The 12,027-nt window shown below is 32.1% G+C and overlaps 1 protein-coding gene across 1 annotated transcript; it reads left to right on the top strand.

The window, feature by feature from the left end:
• Nucleotides 1–31: 31 nt before the first annotated feature.
• On the top strand, nt 32–11,496 carry LOC148312786 (putative RNA-binding protein 19). The gene is made up of 15 exons (XM_088272900.1): nt 32–156; nt 321–716; nt 1,735–1,977; nt 3,090–3,230; nt 3,583–3,763; nt 4,511–4,605; nt 4,852–4,960; nt 5,041–5,229; nt 5,310–5,468; nt 5,556–5,659; nt 6,156–6,680; nt 9,169–9,371; nt 9,616–9,732; nt 10,236–10,344; nt 10,551–11,496. Exons 1-15 carry the CDS (start codon nt 121–123, stop codon nt 10,749–10,751), a joined length of 2,808 nt encoding a protein of 935 aa, XP_088129026.1. The 5' UTR covers nt 32–120; the 3' UTR covers nt 10,752–11,496.
• The last annotated feature ends 531 nt before the right edge of the window (nt 11,497–12,027 follow it).

Below are 12,027 nucleotides of genomic sequence, written 5' to 3'. Positions count from 1 at the left end.
TTACTGATTTTTTTTTTAAATATGAACATCTAGTAACACTAAAGTTATTTGTCAAATTTTCACGTGCGTTTTGTGTATTGTCAAATTTGATGGATCGCGACTTAACACAGATTTTCAATTATGTCTCGATTAATTGTAAAGAATTTACCTAACAACGTGAGTAATATTAATTTTTAACTTCTTTTTATATTCAATGATGAAAAATGTTTTTTATATTAAACCATTACAAAAATTACTAGTAATGTTAGGTTACGCTTTATATTTAGTTTTTGAATACACGAGTACTTTGTATTCATATTCCATTAACTTTTAAATTTCAGGTAACAACAGAGAAGTTGCGTCAAATCTTCGGTGAAAAGGGGGAAATTACTGATGTGCAATTAAAATACACGAAGGAGGGAAAGTTTCGTAACTTTGGGTTCATAGGATTTAAGACAGAAGACCAGGCCACTTTAGCGCGGGACTTTTTTAATGGATCGTGCATAAAGACGACTCGAATTGTTGTAGAAACTTGCGTCTCTCTCGGCAACACAGAGAAACCTCAGGCGTGGAGCAAGTACGCTCCAGACAGTTCGGCTTATAAAAAGACCCATAACATAGTCGATAATAAAACCGACTCCACAAATGAAGGAAAAGAAAAGAAATTGAGCAAAGACGAAAGGAAAAAAAATAAGGAAAAAGAAAAAAATAGTAAAATTAAAGAGATTTTAGAAAAGGTAAAAAAATAAGAATTTTATGATAGTGTCCATTATATAGGAGGAAAAATACTTATTGAATAACCTTACACTTTGTCTTCAATAAAAATGTCATCGGGAGAAATTCGCCAAACATAAGTTAATTTTACAGATGTTGAACCGCATTAACATTTTACACCGTATTAAGGATTTTTTTTAAATATTGATAATTATTTAAATAACGCGCAAACTATGGTATTTTTTATCTAGGTATTCAATTTTTTTATATTCTTCTACTTCTTCTAACCCAATGGTGCATAGGACACTGCATCCTATTGACGGAGTGTTATCTTGATCCTTACTTACATGAAGGTAAGGTGATCACTCCTGCGCTTCAGGTATCAGTCCAGAGTAATGTTAAATAAATACTGGAGTGAAAATTCACTCATATTTATTTTCACTTCTCCCTGGGAATCGAACCCGGGACGTCCAGCATGGTAGCTAAACACGCTAATCATTACACGACGAAGGCTGACAGAAGTTAATTATACAGGAGTTGAAACGCATCATCATTTTAAACTATTTTGAGTTTTTTTTAAATAATTTTTAAAAACAACTCACATACTGAGGCAATTTCGGACTAGACATGTATTTTATATCTTCTTCTCCGTCTTATTCCTCACTGCTGAGGGTTGTGACCCTTGCAGAAGCAATGACTCTTCTCCAGTTATCCCTTGACTGCGCTACACGTAGCGCTCCAACCACTGAGGTGCCTGCTGCTGCCTTAATTTGATCGGTCCATCGTGTGGGGGATCTTCCTCTCCTTCTCTTTCCCTCCAGGCTACCGATCACAACTAGTCGTTCCAGGCTATCTTCTATACGCTTAATTTAAAATGAACCATTATTGCAAACAAGTTTTCTACAAATTTTAGCATACTTTAAAGAAAACATTTCAGTAGTTAAACAGTTAACCATCTTTTACAAACAGAGTTATGTTTGGCCGACAGCCGACATAACCGTGAATATATTAATTATGTGGGTTTTTTTTATATGTTTACAGCATAAAGATGATCCTCTCTTTTCTGAATTCATGGAAGTGCATGCATCTAAGCTGGACAAAGCCATGTGGGGTAATGACGCAATTGTCAACAAAAATAGCAAGAAGAAATCTAAAGCGAACAGCGATGATGTGGAGAGGGAGGAAGACAGCGGTGTGGAGGATGAAGATCAGACATCTGAACCGGAAAAGAAAACGGAATCTACCGAGAAGAAAATTGCGGACCAAGCCATTAGTGACTTAGAGGTAAAAAAAAAAACAGCCATTATTAATACAATTTGTTTCATAATTTCATTAATCTTCGGGTAAAACCATGTATATAGTTTAGAGGTTCCCAAACTTTTTTGTCTCGTAGACCTCTTGCCATGTTTCTCGATTTTAGGTAGACCCCCGCCTTACCTGATATTGATTTTTAGCAAATTCATTCACTTCAAATGTGCTTTGACAGCCGATGATTTGAATATAAATCTACTAATAATGGCGTCATTTATTTAATTTGCACTTTTCTGTGGCACTCTCAAACAAAATGACTCTGATACAAACTGACAGCGGCCGCTGGGATTAGCAAAGCTACTAATTTTATCATTAACTCTATGAAAGGATATTTTTCTTGGGGATTATTCCCACAGATATCAAAAGTATAAAGATTAAGCCAAAATTCACTACGATATCAATACTCAGTCCAGAGAAATTAAGGTTTGAATCTTGAGTACCGTGCCGACAAAAACTGTGCGTCGTTGACCCCCATTTCTATTTCATAAACCCCCAATTTTTTTTTTGCTGACATGGACCCCTATAAGTTGTCGTGTCGATATAGACCACTTTGGGAATCACTTAATTAATAATTAAATACATGTTTAACCCTGATGATGACAAGGCTCATGTCAAAATCGTTTGGAAAAAAAATATACCAATAAAAAAGTGGTTAAAAACAAAGTTGTTTTATTTTATAAAGTTTATAAAATGTGCCACAAAGTATCTGCAAAAAACATTCAAGAAATAGCTTTTGTAAATTAAAAAGAATTTTTTATTCTGTTAATGCTTTTTAATTTACCCACACACACTTACTAGTTTTAGAGATTGCTTTATAACAACTATGGACCACATGAATATTTCGTAAAAAAAAAAAATGCTTGGGCAGTTGGCTAGCTCTATTTTGCATGGCACATGGGCGCTTAAAGGTTAATATATGAACTTATTGTTGATTTATTGAATATTTTTTGGTTTGATTCTGGTGTTGACACTTTTGTATGTAGACAATATCCCAACTTCTTTTATATAGATGTACATGTCCTTCAAATAAACTTTTTTGAATGTCCAATGTTTAAACAATTCAAATGTATTTTTTTTATTTAAAGTACATGAAATCACTAATGAAAAAGAAAACCAAAACTTCTGGTGATGTTGAAGAAGAAATAGTGAGTGAAGGTGAGGAAAGTGTTAAAAAGAAACAAAAGAAAAAGAAGGAACCAAGAAACAGAGTTCTTTTCTATGTCAAGGTAAATATATATCAAAGTAACTAATATATTATCATTAGTAGAAACTATATAATGTCATTATTTATTATACTAACTTTAATTGAAAATAAAATTATAAAAATGTTAGTATTAATTAGTGACTGTGATTTTCTAAGTGAAGTATTTGTCATCAGTCTAAAAATGCACTCTATATTCATGATGATTGAAGATGTTTAATTTGACTAATAGTGTTGGCATTAACTTTATAATTATGTACTTATAACTTATTTAACTTATTGAATTAGTTAATATAGTAACACTTTCAAATAAGCTAATTAAATCTGTTTAATCTAAGTATGTAAGTGAAAATGTTTAATTTTATAATTTATTTCAGATACAAGGGATGCCATTTTCATGTAAAAAGAAGGATGTCAAGGAATTCTTCAGGCCTTTAGTTCCATTTACCATTAGAATTCCTCAAGGAGTAGGAAAGGTTACTCGGGGATTTTGTTATGTTGGCTTTAGGTCTGAGGACGAAAGGAAAAAAGCAATGTTCAAGAGCAAAAGTTTTTTAGGTATGCATATAAATAATTGAATAACAAAACAAAACAAAACAAAAACAAAACAAACACTACATATAATAATAACAGTTAAAATAAAACTTGGTGATTAAAATCGATTTAATGAAAATGGTTCTTTAGAGTTAAAACTCTTAAGAACCATTTTCATTAAATCACCATTATCATAATACAATAAAGTCATATATGTATATGGCAGTTTTATAACAAAGTTATTTTTGTCATTAAAAAAAAATAACTACAAAATTAAATTTTTGTACTTTGCTTATCTTCAAACAAAACTTCTGAAATTTAAAGACTATTTACTGTCATTAAAACCATATAAAAATATTTTATTGTCTTAAAAATAATAAAATAAACTTTTTTTATCGCTCAAGAGTGTAAAGCATAGTATGTATAATTTTTATTATATTTTTAATATTATACTATGTTATATGAGATTTCAAAATATTTTATAGATATGAATTACATACTGATTCTGAATTAATTATCCAGTACGTTCTTATAAATACTACATACTTAATAGGATTAATTATGTCAAGCCTACATGTAAAGCCATTAAAATTACATTTAATTACATTTAAAGGGATTTAGGTAATATTTTACAAAAATGGAGCTATATAAAATATGTTAAATTATTATTAACATAATTATAGATATGTGTACTATGTACTTTGTAAGGAGATATTTAACATACTGGTGCATTGGTACCATTGCACTCTTTAATTTAGTGTTTTTATTTAGCTGGACACCGAGTACTGGTCAACAAATATGACAATAAAGCAACGCCTGAAGAAGAATCAACAGAAGTTACCGGTTTTAAAAGAAAAGCTCAGGAGGTAGTAATAAATTGCATTTAATTATCTAATAAACCTTATAGCTACTGATGGCATTTTTCTGCATATGGAGCACTTCTTGCCTATATTCCAGACACTACTGTATCGTCTAACGGAAATATGGGCAGTGCAGTGTGAACAACACTAGCACAGAATATCATTTTTAGTATTTAACTTCATAAAAAGCAAAGAATTTTTTCTATCGTAGCTATTTTATATTAATAATAAATTTGAACAAATATTTTTAAGGATTCATTGAAAAATGAAGAAAGCATAGCTGAAAGTGGCCGTATTTATGTGAGGAATCTTCCATATGTCACCACTGAGAATGAATTACAAGAACTTTTCGAAAAATTTGGTAATTAACATTTAATTTTTATATTTTGAAACATGTTCCACTAAATTTCAATGTCAAACTATATTATTCATATGCTATAGGTCCCGTGACAGAGGTTAACCTGCCTATAGATAAATTAACACATCAGCCCAAGGGATTTGCCCATGTTACATACATGATGCCTGAACACGCTGTAAAAGCATTTATCGAACTAGATGGCACCATTTATAGTGGAAGAATGCTACATTTACTTCCTGGCAAACAAAAACCAGAAATAGATCCCAACGAAGGTAAAAAATAAAATATACTAATGAAACAGTTGCTAAAATTTGATTGTGTGATGTGTGTATTATACTAGTCATATTTTTAGAGGGACTAACATACAAGCAAAAAAAGGAACGGCAACAGAAATTACAAGCTGGCTCAGCTCATAACTGGAACACATTATTTCTTGGAGCTAATGCCATTGCTGATGTAGTGGCAAACACGTACAATACCACAAAAGAGAAATTCCTGGAAGGAAACGCCAGTGAGTAATGGTGCATTATTTTTTTGTTAAAAATGATAATGGATTATTTTTTTTCAATGTAAAAATGTCATTACCTTTGTTTTTCAGAAACTAGTGCTGCCGTGAGACTAGCTTTAGGAGAAACACAACTTGTATCTAGTACAAAAAAGTTTTTGGAGGATAATGGAGTGTGCTTAGATGCTTTTAACCAGGCAATTACTTATTTTTTTCCTTTAATTCTATTATTACGAATACGTATTAACATAATATCATTAGAACATTGAGTCATTATTGTACATAATAGGTATTATTTTATTATTTTTGCTTACTATTCACAATACTTTCATAATACTTTTTATACTATTTTTGTTTAGCTTACTCCTCTTTTTGGTGTTCTTTTTCTACATTTAAATTTCACTATGTATTTGCTTTTTTTTATTTTGTTTACTTCATACTACTTATTTTTATACTGTTATATTTCAAATTAATTGTAAGTATATTTAAACCTTTGACTTTTTACCTTCCCTATCCTTACTATCCTACCTGCGGACAAGCTTCTAAAATAGAGGCTTTGCGGGTTATTCCTTATTTAGCTCTGTTGAACATCGTATATGATCGGACATCGAAAGGAATCAGATTTTTCTTGTGCTCTACATAATAAATCAATATTATTTATCAAAAAATTAAACCATTTTGCTTTGTTTACAGATAGCGAAAAAGAGAGCAAAAAATGTTATTTTAGTAAAAAACATGCCCGCGCAAACTACTTTTGATGAAGTTTTAAAATTATTTGAACCTTTTGGTATGATCGCTCGACTAGTCATGCCTCCCCACGGAATAACCGCACTAATAGAATTTGTTGAACCCACGGAAGCCCGACAAGCCTTTTCCAAACTGGCTTATTCTAAATTTAAGTACCTTCCTCTTTATTTGGAATGGGCTCCGGACAATGTGTTCGTAAAACCCGCAGATAAAAAAGATACTCTGAAGGTTGAAGAAGACTCTAATGTAAGAAAAGAAGTTGCGGAACAAAGTTTGGGTAATGGTAATGATAAGAGAAACAGGAAGAACAAGAAAGGACAGGATGATGAAACTGTCAAGGAAGTTTTAGCTAAACCTGTTAAAGAAGAAGAGAAGAAAGAAGTCATAGAAGAAGAAGAATTACCTGAAGCCGAAACTATTCTCTTTGTGAAAGGACTCAACTTTGAAACAAGAGAGGATTCATTGAGAGAGGTATTTTTTTGTTGTTGAATATTTTGTTTAATTTATTAAAAATTATCCTTTTGAATGAACCCAAACAAATGTTGATGAAACGGCAAGTACATAATGGTACGGACTGACTGGAGCCATTTTGTTGTAACACGTTACGATGCGAGCATTCATATAGTCAGTACAGCGAGCCGAGCTGCTCGCCGCTCGTTCCGAATGCTCCATCCCAAGTCGGATGCAATTTTAGATCAGTACCAGGGTTGCCAATCTGTGGGAAATTCCCCAAACTGCGGGGAATCTTTTTTTCTTCATCTGGAGTAAGCTGTAATTTATTAAAATCACAGAACCAAGAATCACGTCTTTGTCGTCCGACATTTTAACAACGAATGCAAAGGTTCATACAGATTTTGGGTTATTGATTCTATACAAATTTAATACAGATTTGTAGACTGTAATTCAGATTTTTTGGTTTAGCATATGGCAACACTAAGCAACAAGGCCACAAGCGAGCAGTTGTGTTCTAAACGAGCCGTGATCGCGGTCAGTCAGCAATGCCATAACGTCGTAACGTAACATGCTCGTGGCAAGCATGTTACGTTACGACGTTACGTTATGACAAAATGCTCCGGTCAGTCTCCACCATAAGACCAATTATAATGCCAGTCCACTAAGTTGAAAGTCGGAAAGGGTTTTATTTGAATAGATTGACTTCAAAATTTAAATTGCACAAGGACATTCCACTGTTTCGAAATGACTATTTTCGTAAGACCAGTATTGAAGATTGGCCTCATATAAATGCCTTATTAGGCTTAGTCAGTTTTTTACAAACAGTAGTTGCCCTACATATGTACTTGCTCTAATTTTGTATTACATACTGTGATATAAAAATTAAAGCAAGTAACTATTATTTTATATACTTATGTCCGCCTCCGTAGTGTAATGGTCAGCACGCTCGGCTACCGTTCTGGAGGTCCCGGGTTCGATTCCCAAGGGGGGTAAAAATAAATATAAGTAATATGTAATATTTATTCAATATTACCATGGACTGGTACCTGAAGCAGAGGGCTGATCACCTTTCCTTCATGTGTAAAACGATCATGATAACACTGCGTTTATAAAACACAGTGCCCTATGCACCATTGGGGTGCGGATAAGGGTTTTATTATTTATTTATTATTTACTATTATTTTTATTAACCTTTTGAAAACATTTCTGATACCCGCTATGATACTATGATTCACCGCTGTCTACATTGTTATATTATTATACAATGTTTGGTTTCATACTTACATCATATACATAAATTCATTAAAAAAATCTTAACAAGTGTTCTTACAAATTAAGTAATTTGTAACACTTTTTACATTAACACTTTGACTGCCACAAAATTTTTCACCAATCCAATATACAGAACCAATTTTATTTAATCATGTTATATTATTAATAACTTAAATATATTGTAATAAAACATAGTAACAATTTAATTATATAACCTTGTGTTTACAACATTTTGAGTGTGTCCAAATACTTGTTCACAAAATCTGCATAATATCCAATTACAGGATTTATTTTAATATAATTTTTACATCTCATCAAAGTTAAAGAAAAATATGGAAATCTGGGCATTTACGGGGCTGACGACCGTCATAGGCTGGTTTGAGTTATTACTTTACACATGTGTAACATTCACCAATTCTACCCATTTTTGACAACCACACTTCCCAAATTCTTGAAAGTTCTATATATATAAACCAATTTTGAAACATTATTCTTGAATCACTAGAACTTCACTAGAGACATCTTTTGGTCAGCCCCGTAAATGCACAGTCTTCCATATTCTTCTTCACCTTTGATGAGATGTCAAAAAATAATAACTTTGTGCTGTTGTATTTTCTGGTCATTTAACCCAAGCCAGATTTTTAATTCCCTTTCCTGAGGCCATCTTTTCATGTTTATACTGTTGTTATGCTACGAGATAACTCGTAGTAGGCGTCCTGGGCAAGTAAACAACCTACGAGATATCTCGTAATTGCCAGTCAACGTGTTAAATCATATTCATGACTTGGAGATTGTTTGTACAAATGTATTTGTTTTGTGAGTAAATAGCATACAAGAAAAAATTATATGCTTATTAGCTGTGCTCGCAGTTGAGATGATCAATGTATTGGGATTTATATATGGATCAAAGATTGTTTTAACAAATTAATAAAATCAGAAATAAAATTCTTGAGATAGTATCCACTTTATTTGTTATTAATTTTTCTAAAAAAACTATCTCAGTTTTCTTTTTTTAAGGTAGCATATGATTATTTTTTAGTACAACATTTTAAATGTGTGCAAATACTTGTTCACAAAATCTGGATTATCTCCAATTACAGGAGTTATTTTCCTTTTTTATGATATCTCATCAAAGATGACGAAGAATATGGAAGTCTGGGCATTTTGTGAATTTTTTTTTTGTAATTTAGTAAGAATTATTGGAATCTTACTACTTTTATTTTATTAATTTTAGCATTTCAAAGGCTGTGGGCGATTGTACTCTGTGACTGTAGCTTTAAAAAAGGATCCTCACAATCCTGGACAACAGCTCTCTATGGGTTATGGCTTTGTACAGTTTTACTCAAAAAAAGCAGCCGAAAGAGCCCTCAAAAATCTTCAATTCACTTCGCTAGACGGAAAACAAATTGAGTTGAAGAGATCTGAAAGGACTGGAAGGTAATTATGTCACATAATCAATTTTATTTATTGTGAATGTTTTTTGTTTCACCGCGGTCTGATTTTATGACCTGGAATCTTTTAAAATAAATTATTTATACTAGATTTAAAAACAAAGAAATCATCTTTTGGACTTTTGATAATATGAGAACCAATGTTTAATTTAAAATTGTTTATCATATTGTGATTATGACACTTGTACATGTACGAAGTATGAATAAAGTATTTTAATGTTTTTTTTTAGCCTCCAAGTAAAAACAGCTAAAAAAGAAACGAATATAAGAAAGCAAACGGGAACCAAAATTCTTGTTAGAAATGTTCCTTTTCAAGCAAATCAGAGAGAAATTCAAGAAATATTTGGGTGAGTTTCTTATATAATGCATTTCAAATGCTACTTGATAAATTATATTAATATTATTAATATTTAAAGCATTCACTTTGTGGTTAGTCATTTTTACTTTTATATTTTTTTACAAAAATGTTAGTAGTATTACTCACCAAGATTTTTATGTCTACCGGTTTCGAGACGTACCCGTCTCTTCATCAGGACAATCACTACAACAGCATGCAAAAAATACTATCGGTTACCACCATATTCACACTTAAAACTACACGTTTTATCACATTCGATTTTGGTCGACCTGAGGACCAACATGCACTAGGGGTTGCACAACAAACATGCATGCTATATTAATACATCATATTTACATTTCTTCTTTTATAATTACATATTAACAAAACTATTTAGTTTTAGAACCTAATACATATGTAGTTGCATTTATGAGGAATTACTATTTATTAACCTTTGGTATATTTCTCTTTTTTTAAGTATTTTTCGTATTGTAATTTCTATGTGTATTACAGAACATTTGGGGAAATTAAAGCTCTCAGAATGCCCAAAAAAATGCAACCTGGAGAAAGCAATCACAGAGGCTTTTGTTTTGTGGAATATTATAACAAGGGAGATGCAAAGGTAAGCTTAACTCCATAACTATTTGGGAAATACATGGTATTTTTTTAATGTGTAATTACAACTGTGCTATTTCTCTTTCCTCAACTCATTTTCTTCTACTTTTTGAAATCAAGTTTTCTTATAATTCTCAATCAAGTTGACACTTTGTTATTTTAATGCAGCTTTTTAAATATAGATAAAGGACTCACTTTTGTTTTCTCTTTTAGAATGCTTTTAATGCTCTCTGCCAAAGTACACATTTGTACGGGAGAAGATTGGTGCTGGAATGGGCTAAGGCTGAAGATGAAAATGAATTCCTAGACACCTTGAGGAAAAGAACGGCGGAATCTTACAATCAAGCAACACCCGGAGGAAAAAAGAGCAAAAAAGCTTTAATAGAACCGGAAGAAATGGAAGAAGATGACTGAGTTAAACCATAAAATGCTATGTACTAAGTTATATTACATATATGTCTCACAGACATAGTGGTTTTAGAAAGGGCATATGAAAGTCTTGAACATTTAAAGGGTTTATGACCTATACATCAGCTGGCTTAATATGTAATTATATTGCATCATTTATGTAGCGAATTTTCATAAAATACCACCCCAAGGGTGCTACAATTCAGCTATAAAATATAAATCTGTGAATCGGTTAAGGGGAAAAAAAATTAAATAATTTTTCAAACAAATGTTTTTTTAATTTTTTCCTCTCCCGCTGTAGTAAGTAAATCTATATCTGGGTAGATAAGGATTTAAGGGTTTAAATAATAATTTTATATACTTCAAAATTCGCCATTCTGCCTGTTTGAACATCCACACCAATTGATTTTTAGAATTTGTATGTATTCTATATCCAGGCACCCGAGATCCATAAAGTAAAGAAACAATAACCAATCCAAACCGAGTTAAAGGTGACATCTAGCGAAGTTCTTGTGAATCACATGTCAGTTACCAGTGAACCTTACATAAGTGTATAAAGTGATCACTTAAGCCAGCCAGTTGTAAGCCCTACAAACGCCTAAGACTTGCTGTCCATATTATCTTCCCGTGAGTTGTTATTTCTATGTGAGATATTTATAATGGGCTTGTGATTTGAAGATATTCAAAATGTTGTTAGTGTAAAATATTATTTTTATAATATTAAATTGATCCATTAAATGGCTTCTAAAAATACAAATGTTTTATTTTATTCTTATCCACCACTGTCCCCTGCAAAAGTTTAGAGAAAGATCTTTTATCCCTATTTCCACCTCAACCCAAATATAACTTTCTCTCCAGCAGGGTATTATCAGACTGGAATAAAATTAAATACCAAACCTAGTTTTTAATTCCGCTCAAGTCTGCCTTCCTAATGTAATGGTAAGCGTGTTTAGCTACTAGCTGGAGGTCCCGGGTTCGATTCCCAGAGGGGGTCGAAAATAAATATTAGTGATTTTACACTATAATATTTATTTCATATTACCCTGGACTGGCCCCTGAAGTGCAGGAGTGATCACCTTGCCTTCATGTAAGTAACGATCAAGATAACACTGTGTCAATACGATGCAGTGCCGTATGTACCCATGGGGTGCGGATAAGGGTTAGGACTTCAATTCCACTACTGTTCAACAATTTAAAAACCATTTGGATGCTTCTCTGAAGAAGGATTGCAGACAAAATACAGTATACCAGATATAAGCACACCAGCAACAGAGTGTAATTA

The sequence above is a fragment of the Brachycentrus maculatus genome, unplaced genomic scaffold, assembly GCF_059751285.1.
Source record: "Brachycentrus maculatus isolate JH-2025_06_01 unplaced genomic scaffold, ASM5975128v1 h1tg000032l, whole genome shotgun sequence".
NCBI lineage: Eukaryota > Metazoa > Arthropoda > Insecta > Trichoptera > Brachycentridae > Brachycentrus > Brachycentrus maculatus.
Note: the sequence above shows the minus strand (reverse complement) of the source record. Positions and strands in the feature narration are given on the sequence as shown.